Source organism: Rhipicephalus microplus, chromosome 2, assembly GCF_043290135.1.
Source record: "Rhipicephalus microplus isolate Deutch F79 chromosome 2, USDA_Rmic, whole genome shotgun sequence".
In the NCBI taxonomy this organism is placed as follows: domain Eukaryota; kingdom Metazoa; phylum Arthropoda; class Arachnida; order Ixodida; family Ixodidae; genus Rhipicephalus; species Rhipicephalus microplus.
The window spans coordinates 58,757,001-58,773,907 of NC_134701.1; the positions used below are offsets into that span (position 1 = coordinate 58,757,001).

The 16,907-nt window shown below is 45.8% G+C and overlaps 1 protein-coding gene and 1 pseudogene across 1 annotated transcript; one reads left to right on the forward strand and one right to left on the reverse strand.

Annotated features, from left to right (window-relative positions):
* Positions 1-2,117: 2,117 nt before the first annotated feature.
* Positions 2,118-4,256, reverse strand: LOC119186505 (piggyBac transposable element-derived protein 4). Its single transcript, XM_075883309.1, is given in 2 exon segments — positions 2,118-3,145; positions 3,148-4,256. Coding segments are annotated over 2 exon segments (1,527 nt in total). The 5' UTR covers positions 3,809-4,256; the 3' UTR covers positions 2,118-2,279.
* Positions 4,257-10,351: 6,095 nt separating this feature from the next.
* Positions 10,352-11,289, forward strand: LOC119186506 (renin receptor-like; annotated as a pseudogene).
* Positions 11,290-16,907: the final 5,618 nt, after the last annotated feature.

Sequence of the window (16,907 nt, forward strand, 5' to 3'; positions counted from 1 at the left end):
GCCGTACATGCCGCGACGGGCTCAATTTGTTGGGCGCTCGCAGTGCTAAGAGAAACTACGGGAGAAAGCATCGTCACTTTACGAAGACAGCGGCAGAGTCTTTGATTAATCACAGATATCGCAGAACCGGTATCGATGAGTGCAAGTGTTCGTACACCTTCGACGATTACATCGATAAGATTGGCGGGAGACAGGCGAGGACTTAAACAATTAGACGATGACGCAGCTCGTGCCTCCGGAGCTGCGGCAGTTAGTTTTCCGTCTTAATGGAGGTGGGTCGTCGACGCACAGGCGACACGGAACGAGGACATGGTAAAGGGGAAGGCGAGCGGGAAGTAGAACGTCAAGAAGCGGAGCTGCTCCGTCGAGAAGCGGAGCAGCTTGCGCATTGCGTTCGTGAACTTCAGGTGGCACTCGAGGCGCGTGGCATGGAGGCCGAAACGAGTAGTCAGGGTAACTTGGTGTATTAGCTGCGCAGCGCCGACGACATAGACGCGCAATGTGACCTGGAATCCCGCAAAAGTAACATATCGGCTGGTTGTCAACAGTGCGCCAAGGATTTCCAGTGTGCTGCTGTGTAGCTGGAAACGGCGCAGTGGAAGGTCGCACAGGTTGTGGCGTATACAATGGCAGACGAGGCGGAGGCATTGTCGCGACGGCTGCATAAGTCAGTGGCGCGGCAACAGGTGTTGATGGAGAGGCACGCGTAGGTAATGGCAACGCCTCGGAGACCTGCTCCTGAATAGCGTGTCTGATTGTCGCCGCTATACGGTTCGTTGATGCTTCGGTGGTCGGCAGATACGAGAGACACGAAAGCTGTCGTGCGACCTCTTCTTGTACATATACTTTTATCTGCTCCAGCAGGGTGCTGTCACCACCGACGGCCAGGGAAGCGAGAGAGTCGTCTGCTGTCGTTGACCTCCGAACTAATGCACGTTGCTTGCGAATCTCTTCCAAGTTCTGGCACAAGGTCACAAGTTCGGATACGGTACTTGCGCCCTTTGCCAGCAACATTTGAAAGGCATCATCGTCTATTTTTCACAAGATATGCCTGATCTTGTCTTGTTCTGTCATCTCAGGGTTAAAGCACCGGCATAAATTGATAACATCTTTAATGTAGCTGGTGAAGTTTTCGCCCTGCCTTTGCGCTCGTCCGCGTAGGCGCTGTTCAGCACGCAGCTTGCGCACTGCGGGGCGATTGAACACAGCTGCAAGGGTGGTCTTGAAAGCGGCCCAAGGGGTAAATTCTGCACGGTGGTTTGTAAACCATAGGCTGGCGACGTCTTTGAGATAAAATGGGACGTACTCCAATTTCGAGGGTTCGTCCCGCTTGTTGGCGGCGCTCACCTTTTCAAGCAGTTGCAACCAGTCTTCCACACCTTGGTCCTCGGTGCCGCTGAAGAAGGGGGGATCCCGTTGGCGCAGGGTGGTAAGTACGATGACCAGTTGAGATTGGGCCATGCTCTGCAGGGAGGTGTATTGCTCGGTCGTCTGATCATGCATTGCTGATGCAGTGGGCAGCTTCCGGCTTCGAAGTTCCAGGTTTGCGTACCCAGCACACTTCCACCACTTTCCACCACTTTCCTTACCGCCAGGAAAAGACCCGTTTTCATGTGGTGCAAAAAAAAAGTTTATCGTTATATAACAATATTTTTTGTTGATTGTAATATAACGAAATGTAGACAAATAAATGCGCTTTCTAATGATATAAATACAAAACATGTGTTTGCAACACAATAGCAGAAAAAAAAATCCCAAACAACAAATTTCTCGCAATTACCGCAAAAAAATTGTGGGAAAGTAAGCATGGTGGGCACAAATATCTCAGTAAAAAAAATTCAAGACATACGTTTTGTGGCATATTTACATAGCTAACTATCCTAAAAGTTTCAACAGTACACATAAAAAATTGTTAGCACAGCAAAAAAAAGTTAGCACTTGTGATTACGGGACAAGTTTCTAAGGGTGCAAGAAAAAAAATTTTATCCGCAGATAAAAGATATTGTAGATGCTCTGCAGCCCATTAAAATGTAGAGGAATAAATGGTCTATTTATTTCAATGAATTTAGAAGAAGTTATTATTACACAGTAAGAATAAAAAAATAACAAACAAAACAATTCTCAAGTACACAATTTTTTTTTTAAAATTAGTGGGTGTAACAAGCGAAAAGATGGCAATACAAATTCTGAATATACATTGGTTAGGTAGTAGTTGCTTCTAAAGACCACAGAGGTTACAAGAGTACACGTAAATAACTGTGAGACCACACAAAAATGTTTTATCCCTTGTGGTGGCGGTGCCACTCACCAAAACAGTCTTTGGTCGCGATGAAGCACAAGTAAACGCCACACGTTTCACAAAAGACGCTCGTCTTGTGCTCAACCTTGCGGCTCGCATAGCAGAGCTTGCAGTTGCGCCTAGTTTCCATCACTTTTGGCTTGTGCGCAGACTCTCGAGGGGGAGGGGTGCTGCCAAAACCTGTGGCTTCAATTTCCAGTAGCTGCTTCACAAGCTCCATTCGGAAGGCAAGCTGGTCGTAACGAGGCGCTCGGTGCAGTTCTGGAATTTCGGGGTGCTCTCTCCTATGGGCCTCAAAAAGAATAAAACTGTTCACAACAGCGATGTCGATGCAGTGGAAGAACAAAGTTTTCCACCACCTGACGCACTTCATCAACACATTGTACGATGCGATGAGCTCGTCTGACCTGTCTACTCCAAGCATGCCTGCATTATATTCTTCAAGTAGTCTTGGTTTCCTAATTGGGACCTTCTTCCATTGGCCAGCGACCTTTAGTTTTCTTGTTGCAATCACATGGCTGTTCGCAGTATGGGCAGTGCTCATCATGTGTACCACGCCTCTGTCCTTCCATTGAAGATACAGGACGCCTTGATGCCGCAGCCAGCGAACATCTCCCCTCTTGGCCTTTTTCTCCCATGTGGAGTCCTTCAATTCCGCAGGGAACGTGCGACGATCCTTCCGTGTCGTTCCACAAGCAAGAGTCTTCCGCTCCAGGAGGTATAAAAAAAGAGACGTGGACGTGTAAAAATTGTCCATGAATAGTGTGTATCCCTGGTCAAAATACATTTCACACAGGCTAGTCACGACATCAAATGCGAGTCCATATACGCTCGGTGTCTCACGCTTCCGGTGTAGACACTAAACTGCACTGTGTAGCCGGAATTGGAGTCGGCGAGGACACACAGCTTGTATCCCCACTTGACAATCTTGTCGCGAAGATACTGTCGTATTCCCGAACGGCCTTTGGATTTCACCATTCTTTCGTCGACGGAAATGTAACGGTCTGGCTGGAAATGGAGCGCAGATACATCATTGATGTGCCGAAGTAAAAAAGCAATTCGGTGCAGCTTGCCGTATGTAGCGGGATTGGTAGCTTCATGATCCGTCACGCTCAGCATACCGAGGAAGGAGAAAAAACGTTTTCTTGGCATAACCCCACGTGGGATTAGCCCAGAAAACAACTCTGCTGTGCTCCAATAGAGGTGCAGGCGAGGCAGTTGCACTATCCCCATGTAGATGAGGAGTCCGATGAACTTCATCATTTCATCTGGGGAAACATTTTTCCACGATCCGTCGCGTTCCGAGTACGTTGGTTTCTCGAGAATGTGCGCCCAGGCGTATTTATTTGTGTTCTCGCACATCGCTGTGACGAGTTCCGTTGAGAAAAACAGCAAGAAGAAATCCAGGGCTCGAAGAAACCGACTAGCGCTGCTCCGTCGCGCCATGCCCAGATCGACTCCCGGTTTCCGTCTTGGACAAAACTGCACGCGCTGTGCAGCGGGAGGCATTGAATCGCGCCCATAGGACGTAGAGACCCTGCGGATAGAGATAATAACTGTGACAACACGCTCGGTCCCCTCGCAGGCGCTCAACAACGCGATAAATCCCGTAAAAAAACTCACCGTCGAGGTGACGATGACGTTCCCGGTGTGTTGAGGGCCTCATCGCTGTCGGTGCTAAACTCCGATGATAGGGAATCTTCCTCAGAGCCACTGCTACCACTTTCATCCGAAAAATCTACTGTTACAACACTAGAATCGCGAGAAATACGACGATTCCTTTCAGACCCGACGCACGACGACGATGCCATGGCTGCCGCTATCGCCAGGCGCTCGCTTATCTTCCAAGCAAGGTCAAAAATCAGCGGGTGTCCGGAAACCAAAACCGAAACTGACACGGGTTGTGTGCTTCCTGAGTTTCATTTCAGATGGCGCCTCATGTCCATACGGCGCGTTGGGGCGCGGGAATTTCAAATTGAACCCATCGATCAGATTGATCGAAATTGAATAGGCGCGGTAAGGAAAGAGTTAATAGTGACGCCAGGTAGTAGGCACGCAGCCAGTACAGACAGAAATTCTCGAGCAGTCCTGCGTCTACAGCTCGCGCTTCGCACTCCGAGAGAGATGGTCTCACTAGTCAGTGCCTTGCGAATTCCTCACTACACATAGTATATTTTCGTTTCTGTTTGTTGCAAATGTAATAATGTCGTCTGCTTGAAGGATACAATTTTCATAAGTGATGGATGGTAGATATTATTAAAACGTAAAATACGAAAGTGGCCCCGGAATGAATTCTTGCAAAAAGCACTATGTGTTTTATACATCAACATAATGACAAAACTTTTGCATATATATGTATAGATATTTCTGCTTATTATTTTCATATTAAGACAGAATTGGTAATGTGGTTCATATTTCATAGTGTTCCAATTTCGTTATTATAGCGCAATTGTCAAGCATATCAAACGCTTTCTTGAGGTCAAGAAATATGGTCTTTTTGAGTATTGCTTTCTGAATTACTTTTTTATGAGCAATATTAGGTAGAGAACGTTTCGTTGATTTTCCCTTTCTTTCAAATGCATGCAATTGATGTTTCTCAAAAGCAGTTAGGTATTACTTACACTGCCCTTTAAAAAGCTTCTGTCGATGCTCGCAGTATGGTGGTTGGACGATAATTAGCAACGTTCATCCTGTCACCTTTCATTAACGATGGATGGATGGATGGATATGGCTGTAGCCTTTAGATCGGGCGGTGGCTAGCGCCACCAAGCCGTAACACCTAATGAACCAAAAACTATATTTATTTTTTTTCCTTAAAAAGTGACTTTGAGGATTCGTACTTTGCAGTGAAGAGTTTAATTTTCACTCGTGTCTTGACTTTAGCCACCAATCAGATAACCTCCTTCTAGTAAAGTCTACCCGCTTAAAGTTTATTTTGCCCTCCCGGTCCCTAAACCCCAGTGCTTTGAAGAACTCTGCGCCATAATCCTGAACTATAGGGTGAAGCCCTTTACAGAACATTATCAAGTGTTCGGCAGTTTCTTCTTCCTCTCCACACGCACTGCATACTGTGTCTACCCCTTCGTATTTGGCCCGATATGTCTTGGTTCGCAGTACTCCCGTCCTGGCCTCAAACAGTAGAGAACTACCCCGAGTATTATCATAGATCCTTTCCTTGGCAATTTCCTGCTTAAAAGTTCGATAGATCTCTAGTGCGGACTTCTTAATCATGCCCATTCTCCACATGTCAGTCTCCGTTTCCTTCACTTTCCTCTTAACCGATAGTTCTTTTTGGTTTGGCCACCTGCTGTTTTCTAAGTATTTACCAGTCAACTTCCTGGTTCGCTTCCTCCATTTTGTATCGACATTCTTCATGTACAAGTAGCTGAAAACCTTCCTAGCCCAACGCTCTTCCCCCATTTCTCTCAATCGTTTCTCAAATTTTATCTTGCTGCTAGCTTCCCTGCCCTCAAATGATGTCCATCCCATATCACCTTGTACTCCCTGATTTGGTGTATTCCCGTGAGCTCCTAAAGCAAGCCTACCTATTCCACGTTGCTTAATTTCTAATCTTGCTTGAACTTCTGATTTCATGCACAAGACCGCATTGCCGAACGTCAGCCCAAGAACCATGACCCCTTTCCATATTCCTCTCACAACATCATACCTATTGTAATTCCACAGTGCCCTATTTTTCATGACTGCTGCATTCCTGTTACCTTTAGTCGTCACGTATATTTCGTGTTCCCTCAGATACTCGGTCCCATTGCTTATCCATACGCCCAGATATTTGTATTTATCTGTTATCTCTAGCGTTACCTCCTGTATTCTAAGCTCACTACCTTCGTTGTCATTGAAAATCATGACTGCTGATTTTTTTTACTGAATCTAAAATCTAACCTATCTCCCTCATTACCGCAGATGTCCATTAATCTCTGCAAATCTTCCTTGTTGTTGGCCATTAGCACTATATCATCTGCGTACATTAATGCTGGTAGTGCCTGATCAATAAGTTTCCCTTGTTTGACTAAAGAGAGGTTGAAGCCCAGTCCACTTCCCTCTAATTTTGCCTCTAATCCTTGTAGGTACATCATGAATAATAAGGGTGACAGGGGCACCCCTGCCTAAGCCCCCGTTTTACCTCTGCAGGCTTGGATACCTGTTTTTCCCACTTTATAACTACCTTGTTACCTTTATAGATAACCTTTAAAAGATTAGTGACTACATGTTCCACGCCTAGTGTGTCCAGTATTCCCCACAATTTCTCTTGAACCACGCTATCGTACGCTCCCTTGATATCCAAAAATGCTAGCCACAGGGGCCTGTGTTCCTTTTCTGCTATTTCGATGCACTGCGTCAGTGAGAACAGATTGTCTTCCAACCTCCTGTGTTTCCGAAACCCATTCTGCAGTTCCCCCAGCACCCCCTCATCCTCTATCCACGCCTGCAGTCTTTCCTTTATAATCTGCATCGCCAGCTTGTAGACCACTGATGTCACTGTTATAGGACGGTAGTTGTTTATGTCAGCTTTGTCCCCCTTTCCTTTATAGATCATGCTCATCCTGCTAAGTTTCCATCCATTGGGAACTTCACCATCGATTATTATTTTGCTCACTGCCTCTCTCAAAGCCTGCTTAGACTACGGACCTAATGTCTTTATCAGCCTAATTGGAATGCCATCTGGGCCTGTTGATGTACTACTAGGAACCCTTTTCTCAGCCCTTTCCCACTCTTGTTGTGAAAATGGAGCCATTGCACCACTTGATTCGTCCTTGTCTATTGTGGTGCATAAAGTACTTCTTTGTTGAAATTTTTCTGTCACCCTTGTTCTTATATATTCAATAGCTTCGTCCCCTTCTAGCCTAGCACCTTGGGCTGTAGTTATAAAACTCTGTTCTAGGCTCGTCTCATTTCTTAGGGAGTTTAGATGGTTCCAAAATTTCGCAGCTGCCTGTCTATCTTTTTTATGTACTTCTGCCAGCCACTGAGCTCCCTTCCTTCTAATCTTTTCATTGATCAGAAGGGATGCATCCCTTCTACAGCTTAGAAAGGTTGCCCATTTTCTTTCAACATCATCTGTCGGTTTACCCCGCTGCTTAACATGTCTGTGTTCCCTAGAGGCTTCCTGACGTTTTGCTATTGCTCTCTTAACTTCCTCATCCCACCAAAGTTTGGGTTTGTGTCTTCTTTTCCGGGGTGATTTGTCACGCGTCTTAACAAGCTGTAGCTCAAAGAGTCTAATTAAATTCGTGTATGTCCACACTGTCTTGTTATCCTCCGTGATTACTTTCTCAATTTGTTTAGTGGCTATTTCAATTTGCCTTTCTGGATAAAAATTTTCCTGTAGTTGCTCATCTTGTCTCCTTCCCACTTTCACTGCTCTTCCAAAACTTAGCTTGATACGTTTGTGATCGCTACCCAGACTTCTGGAGCCACCTTCATCTATGTGCATTCCCCTGAGCTTATCATACATCCTATGTGACATCAGTGCATAATCTATCGTCGACTGAAGCCTTCCTACCTCCCATGTTATTTGCCCTTCACACTTCTCGGTACTGTTGCAAATGATCAAATCAAGCCTTTCACACATATCCATGATCATTTTGCCTGTCGGGTCGGTATACCCATCTATATCTTCTATGTGCGCATTCATGTCTCCTAGTATAATTATCTCGCACTCTCTTCCTAACTCCTGAATGTCCTTTGATATACACTCTACCATTGCCTGGTTTTCCTCTCTGGCCTTTGCTCCCGTCCAGAAGTACACGAAACCAAGGAGTGTCATTTGACCTGCCACTTTCCCTTTTAGCCATAAATGGTCCTTGCACTCCTGCTTGACCCTTTGCCAGTCTGTACTTTTATGAATGAATGCCCCAATACCACCCCCCTTTCTGCTGCCTTCTGTTCTGTTACAATATTCCCACGCGTAGTCCGGATTGTTCGGAGGTTGTTCCATGTCCCTGAGATGTGTTTCTACAAAACCGTATACCATCGGCATCTCTTCCCTTAGCTGTTCTTCTATCTCTTCCCACTTCAGCCTGTTCCAACCACCCTGCATGTTAATATACCCTATGTCTGAATTGGCTCGGTGCTCGTGGCTACGTCTATTTATGCCCCGGACTCTACCTATCTTAGATATTGGTGCCACTTTGGAATCGTATCTGTCTATACCAGCTGTCGAAGAGTCTCCCTGGTTGTCTTCCTCGTTACTAGCTATCCTGCACCCCGAAGGGCTCGCTTGCCCCCAAAAAAAGCTACTGCGCATCCTGCAAGTCGCCAACCCACCTCATGACCTAGCCGCCCATCGAAGTGAATTCTGTCTCGTTGAACACCCCCCCACCTATGCACCTCTCTGTTCATTTCCACCACCTCAAAGCCTTTCTCTCGACTCATCCGCCATATCTCTTGGTTTGCGTTGACCACCGCTCTTTGCAGGTTGCTATCACGCACCGGTACCTCCGGTATTGTGCATATAACTACCTGTACCTTAGGAGAAGTGGCGCGCATGTCATCGACGCCTTTCGCCAGTGTGGCTGCTAGTCCTTCTGCATCTTCATTGAGGACATCGTTTAAACCGCGTGAAATTATCACGAGGTTTCGTCTATCAGCTGTCGTTTTGAGCTTTGCGCTCGCTTGCCTCATGACTGCTTCCAGCTTGCGTCCTGGGAACGCCCCTACCGCAACCCTCTTGTCACCTCTTACCCTCTCTTTGATGGCTTCTGTGCATCGATTTAAATTCGAGTCCCCGGCTATTATCACATACTGTGACTTTTGAGCTGGAGTGTTCTGCACCTGGGGGCTACTTGCACCTGTGACGCCGGCTGCTTTGTTCCCTTCCTTCCCCACCACTACCTCGCTGAAGCTGGGCCTTGCGACAGTTGAACCGGCTAACAGTTGAACGTGGGCATTGTTTTGGCGACATCTAGTTGGTTTTAAAGGAAACAAACCTGTTTAGCAAATAACATTATTGACATACTATGGTATTGGCTGATCTAGTGGTGTAGATAAATGTTATATAATGCCATACCATACACCATCGCTCCAGCCGGTTCTGTGATTTTAGTGCAAGAAGTGCTTTCGTATTTTCATTGTTCGTTGCTGGATAAGAAAACATATTTTCAAGCTTTTTGTGTCAGTCGTGAATGCACAAGTGTTGTAGCATGATATTGTGTTTCAGTGGCTGAGTTTCCAAAGTGATAAATAAAAACATTGCTTATAAGGGTAGTTTTATCCATATTGCTATCATCAATTATAATCTCTGCAGCGCATTCACCGTTTCTCTAGAGACGCTTTAGAAAATATAGTCTGGCGGCTTGGCTCTTCCGCCGTGTCTTGTCCACTCGTGCGAGCTTGCGCTCTGTGTGTACCAGTGACGCCGATCAGCGTTCCCTGCACACCATACGCACACCACTTGCGTTACTGCAGGACGTGTACCGTGTTTGGAAGGTACCCCAATGAGCATTCCTTATGTGAAGACATGGCGGAAAGAAGATGTTTTCGGTTTTATTCTTATATGTGGCACTGAATTAGGAAAGGGGTCCCTTGGGGTGCTGAATAATAACTTTCCGACGCACCTCACTGTTGTTATTAGATTGTGCTACTTTCGAACTGAAATAGCCCCACTTGGAAACTTCCAAAGCTTTGTTATGGTGGTTATATTGTCACTTGTATCTTGCTTCGAGACTGATATTATGCTGTTGATTCTTCAGCTTTCTACACATGCTGTTCTTGTGATTCATGGAGCGCCAAAGAGCAGCAGTTATCCATGGTGTGTGCCTAAATTACATCTGGTAAGAGTGGTCAAGGTGTCTTCAGCCGTCACGTGTGTTTAAAAATGTTTATGGATGCGTGAAATTTGTCTTGTTTGATCCTCTAGAATTCATTTTTTGCCTGCTTTTTTTCTGGCGAAAGACTGCAAAGTATTTTTTTGTTAAAAATCATGTACATTTGTGAAAACGTTCGAATGCCTGAAATATTTTCGTCAGCTCGTTTTGCTTGCGGTCGGTGTGTCTGATAATATTTTCGGCTGTGGATCACGTAGTAGTCACCCAAATGCATTATTAAGCGCTAATACTCTTAGGTCTAGTCAGCGCAGTGTATGCGACCAATAGAGTTTTCGTTCAGCTTGCTCTTCAGGCGGTGAAATTCGTGTCCGTTGAGACCATCAAGTCGTCGCAAATTGGCGATGTCGTCTCGAGGGTTCTCGGTTTCACCGTGACACCGTCTGATCCCTGGAACAGCCTGGCACCTGTGAACCCTTTCAAGGTCCCCAAAGCAACCCTCGTGCCAGACTTTGATGGCTTCGATGGCGACACAACGCTGGATGTCTCGGGCAAAAGTTTTCCACTCAAAAATTGTGTTAGCCTTCAGCAGCAACTGGAGTTGCTGTCTGTCAGGACACTGGAGAGGTTTGCAGAACAGGAACCGGTGGTCCTCTGTACGGCGCCAAGAAGCTGTACGGCGCCAAGATGGCCTATCTAGAACTGCTGCTGACCGTATCACCAGAGGTGAACAGCCGCCTGAACGGAGCCGTCAAGGATGCCGAGCTGGCCAAGGTGCTCCGCGATGGCCCACTCATTGTGTCCCTGCCGGAGAGGACCAGTTTGCTGTTGAGCACTGCTAAGCTGATGTTGGAGCAGCTGTCTCAGCAGGCAAACAAGCGTGGCGCAGCTCCGAGCATGGTGTGACTGCGGCTGAGTGATCTCCACCATGTCGTGGATCGCTATACAGAGGAATCGTACCAGGCCTCTCATGCCCTGTGACTCATCCGCGAGTTTGTAGACAAGGCAGAGAACGCGCTGAAGAAAGCATACGGTGACAGGGCCCTCCTGCAAGTGATCACACAAAATGACAAGACAGGAGGTGTAGTCCGCCAGGCTCGTTCACTCATTGCAGCTGGTGACTTCGTCTTCGGCCTGCTGATTGGCTCAGGCGATGTGCGCCGCAGCACTAGCAGGGCTTCTGTGACTGCGCTGGACCGGCAAGCATAGAATGACCACGCATCAACGAAGCCAACAACGATCTTGGACTATCAACTGCATCAGCCCACCGGCACATGCGCCTACCTACCTGCTGTAGAGCGACACCCTGCGTCTGCACCGCCTGCTAAATATCTGCTCGACGAGGGAACATCTGTCACTGGGAATGGCGGTACCGTCGACATGCGGCTCTCATATTGCTTTTTCGCTTACATTTTGCAGGTGAGAAAGCGGTTTGTAAATTGCATCCGCTCAAGTGACCGTTTCTTTCCATACACAGCACTACACTACCATGCCCGTGGCAGTGTAGTGCTGTGTATGAAATGTGCATGACATCTCTTAGGAAGCTATTGCTGATGGGTAGAGATATTGAAAGCAATCCCGGTCCTGACATGAAGGCAATAGCCAGACAACTTACCGAAATAACTTCGAACGATAAAGATATCAAAGAAAGTGTCTAGCCGATATCGATGGCAAGCTTGATGGCATTACGAAACTTGAAGCTGAAGTCCTTGCATGTCATAAACAAATGGATGGCATGAATGAAGTACATAAAAGCCTCGAAGCGAGAATAGATGTCCTAGTAAACCGCAGCTTAAGGTCAAACCTAATAGTTTATGAAATACCAGAAGCGGTAGATGAAACCAGCAAAGCGCTTGCAGAGTTCACTCTTTGACCATTGCATACTGCTAAATTAGGGCAATTTGTTTCAATCATGCTGTCAGGGTGAGAAATCATAACTCCTTCCCGATGCAGCGTAGGATGTTCAGTGGCTGTGCGTGTTTTGTTCCCAGATAGATAAGCTGCCCAGTCTTACATTTTGACTGCAACACATGCTTAGATACCGTGCAGTATGTATAACTATAAAGTGTTTTTGTGCAACAAAAAAAAACAAATAATACGCTTCACCTAGTGAAAATACCTTTAACATCTGAAGTACTTAGCGAAGGTAAAATCCAAAGCGAGGCGATGGGAATAAAACTCTGAATAACAAGAATATTTTGAAAGTTACACACGATTCAAAAATGCTAGATAAAATGTGCTTGAACGTTAGCAGTTATGTTCAAACAAGCGTTTGCGCTGTTCAAGTAGACAATTCGACCACACACACAGACGAAAGGTCTGTTCAAACAAAAGTGCAGCTTCAGTGCTCAATCCGCTACACAGGCACGGCTGTCGGTAGTGTCACGCTACGTGGCAGGTGAACGAAAATACCGGTGAACACAAATTTAACGAAATTGAATATATTAGCAAGTAGGCAAACTTCGCGAGGCGCACCTAACGAGAAACAATGTGCTTTGCATCAACACGAGCTATCATGGTAGTGTTACCGCACAAAACGAAAAAGAACCGAGAAGAACGACATGGACACCACGCCCTTGTTTTGCGTTCTCGGTCTTTTTGTGCAATAAGAAAAAAAAAAGAAAGTAAATGAACTACCAACATACCCAAGCATATGCGTCTTAGATACGGTTGTTGCTTAGAGCTAACAGGCGCCGTCCCCACACATGTATAATCAGTAAACTAAAATTGATGTGCAGCACGAGTGGGCGCCGTTAAAAACGGCTGCCAACAAAGGGCACCGCAAAAATCTGTTCAACTTCTCCGCTGCACCTCAGCGGTGCACGCCCTCTCTGCTTTGTACTCCAAACAATCTAAACAAGCAAACAAAAACACTTGCCTACAATCACACTTCGCCATCATCCCCGTGAAACATTTCGGACAAATATTCTTGCTAGGTAAGCAAATGCTGATTTGTCATCAACTAGTTGAAAACAAAATTGTTTGAAGGCGTTATTCTCGTGCTCACGCAGTTAACAAAGTGCTGAACGGAACAACGTGAGAGCGGTACTCACAATGTCACTTCGAGTGCTCCACAATATGAATCCACAGGTCAAATCTTCAGGATGGTGCTCCTTCGCAATAATCAGCACTAACAGAACACACAGGTTGAGCACAGAGCGCAGGCACTTTTTAAACTAAACACCGAATAATTAACTCTACCAATCGAGAATCCACTTGCACCACACGCACACACATGGGAAGGTTTTTCGCCAGCACACGCAGTGACATGTAATACGATGTCCACCCCTTTCCCGCGCTGTGCGCCCGGCGCGCAGCAATACCGGGCAGGCAAGGTTGTCTAGGCGACGAGACTTTATGGCATCGGTGCACTCTCAGACTGGCTAGATGCGGTTTAACGCTAGCTCCGGCCCTCTTCTGATAGCGCGGGCGCCACTTTTTTCTTGATTTATTTTTGCGGCAGCGGTCTGTTGCGTTATACTCGTTCTTTAACAGTGCATCTGAATTGCATGGAACACTGTGACGGCGCAGTGCGGCCAGCAGCTGCTGGTCAGAACGCGCATTTATAATATTCAGGAGCAATATTTAGCGCACATTCACCGACCTAATGGAGTGAATTTCGGTAAAAAGCTAAGCTGATGCTTTTTTGCTTAGCTCTATGGGTCTTTAGGGACTGCACATTCAGGGTCATGCAGGCGATATTTTATCAGCACTTCCATTTCGGTAAAGACATTGCTACCATGCATGCATCGGCCATCACACTCTTCGATGAGAACATATTGCCAAGTGCGTACTGCTAGGAAGACGAAGACGACAGCGCATACGCGCATCTGCACGCTTTTATGTAGCAAGCAATAACATGAAAGAAGAGGAACGCTAAGGTGCGCAGTGAATAAAAATACTGACCTGCTGCTACTTACTCAACCTGTAAATTACTACTTCTGTCTTCACGTTGCGGCAATACATTTGTACTTAGCTTGCAGTCCTTGGAACAAGACCACGGCTGAAAATATTTCATTAATGTTGTTTTCTCACTACCTACAAAGTCAAGGCTTTGACCGAAGCACGTCTGCTGAAAAGTTACATAAATTAAAAGAAGGGGATCCACAAAAAACGGAGAGAGAGAGAGAACTAGAGAATGCGTTTCGGCTGAGGAGAGCTTTGTTCGCAATTTAGTCAACAAGGCTCCCGTAATTGTGAGCAAGGCTGCGTCGACGTCACCAAAATGTCCTTATTCGGCATTTTTCTTTATGGTCGGTGTCCTCTTCCTAATTTCCATGACGCACTTTTAAGGACACATGAAGAGCAACATTCGCTACAGTAATCAAATAAAACGTGCCTGCTAAAAATACATGAAGCCAATGTTTGTTTTTAAGAACCTGGTGGCCTGCTGACGTGGTGGTTATGGCTAAAGAACTGTGCTGTTGTTTTTTTTGTTCCAGGTGGCAGACATTTTATCTCCAGCTTTAAAAGCTTCGATCTTATGGGGGAGGAGGGAGTGTTCTATGTATAGATACACCAATGTGCGAAACATTACCTTGTTCGGGCAAATCAGTGCACTTTGTGAGTGTTGACTAATCACGGAAATGACACAGATGAAAGAAACAGGTACGGGAAATATGGCCCTTACTCCGTTGAACAAGCGGCGCTCCTACTGTATCTTCCATCCTATAGTAGTTTGGCGCTTTATCGATGAAAACTGCGTTTCGGTCACAATACTTTCTTCTTCGATTCATTACGAGACTCGCAAGCAGCTAGTAGTAGGAGCGTTCCTGGTATCACGATTGTTAACGTATACTAACAGTATAAGCGAAGCAGCCTGAAAATGTCGTGCATTTGTAGCCTTGTATGCGCGTTTGCTCAGGGTGGGTGCACGTTAAAGAACCCCAGGTGGTCGAAATTTCCGGCGCCCTCCACTACAGCGTCTCTCATATTCGTATGGTGGTTGTGGGACGTTAAACCTCACATATCAATTATTTGTAGCCTTGTTCAATACTCCCGAAATATAAGTGTGTAAATGCGGTGTTTTGAGGGTGTTTTATTCACAAACCAACACCTCAAAGATTAAATATGGGGTGTAAAAAGGGTGTTATTATGAGTGTTTTATTGCGTACACCCGTTTTACACCTTTTAGGGTGTAAATGTTTTTAGAGTGTAGCATCGCTGGCCTAGCATGCGCGCGTCTCAACGCTAGATTGGAGTATATTGGGCCCATCTTGATGCGCTCAAGACCGTTTTGCTAACTCAACATATACCAAATTTTGTGTTGACTGACATCAATGAATTACAAAAGTATATGACTGGTGAAAACATGATAATCCTGACACACGTGTCATGTAAGAACATGACAACACACCAAACTCACAGCATGCTCGCGTACGTTTTGCTAGCTCCACATATACTAAATTTGGTATCACGTGATGTGAATAGATGACAAAGATAAACGACACATCCAAACATGATAATCATGACATGGAAGGCATGTACGATAACATTTACCTCCACCTCGTAACGCAGTGCTGATATTATGATGACATATCAGCCTTTGTCATTCGTGCTTCGCATGTCATCGACTTCCACTGTACGTGGGATCTGCCAATTTTTTTTCTTGTATATATACCGTCTACGATATGAATAAAGTTGCAGTCTGCACTTGTTTGTGTACCGTCTTGCTTTTTCCTGTTTATTTGCGCTGTCAAGATGTCATAATTAGCCTCAAATTTAAAACATCATGTTGCCCAACAATAAAAGAAAAAGAGAGTAAACAGTCATTTCCACGAAATGAAAGATAACGAGTGGATGAAGCTTGGTCTTAATGCCTATATGACTACGATGATGTCACCGACTAGTACGGACGGATGAATGGAAGCATGGACGCATAGGCGGATCTGCCGGGAGTGCAAGGTAGGGGCGCCCCCCTCCCATTTCAGGTGTGGTCATTGTCGGCTGCCCACTGAGAAACAAACTAAGAGAAAGATTTCATTTAGCGGAGCACTGATGTAACTATATCGCATCAGATTTCCTAACGTATTTTCCTAGCTTTCTGCTGAAAACGTTTTTTTCCTAGTCTCACGACCTTGAACTGTAGGCTTTGTGCATTGCGGGCCGCTTGTGCTGCGCTTCCACGCCTTGCACTCGGACATTGCAGAAGAAGCTACCACTTAGCAGGGGTGCAAGAACATTAGACCACTCTGCCATGTCTTTATTATGGTTTGCTTGGCCTCAATTTGGCACTACAGGCGACGCAGGTGCAGGCGGGAACCAAATGGGAAACCGTTTATGTACCAACCGATCACACGCTATTCCCACCTTAAGAATAAGTCGGTATCTTAGAGAATGAAATAATTGAATCGCAGCTGCTCTATATTTTGGGTGCCATGAGTCAACGAGGGCATAGAAGTGTGTTTCAAGGGGCCTGAGTCGGGAGAGGAATGATTGCATTGTACTGTAGTGTCCAAATTACCAACGTCGCCTGGTAAATCATAGGTTGAAACTATCGTAGTGGCTCGCAACGTTGTGATAGGTAAGGCAGTCAAATCGAGCAAAGAGGGAAGCCCAGTTTTAAAGCTTGCCACGTGACTTGATCGAATTTAGCAGGAAGATAGTCCGCAGCTTTCTGGACTAAGAAAACTGTCCATTGCGAAGGCTCTCGTAGTTCACACAGAGGTGTACATGCGCATAAGCGGCTCAACATGGTTACATTACATCTGAAAATGTTTATGAACAGCACATGAATTTATATCGCCAACTGCTGTTAAAGCCGTCGCCGGACTAATCGCCGGGAATATTTCTTAAATTGTTATCTCAGAATTTATTGAAAACACGAA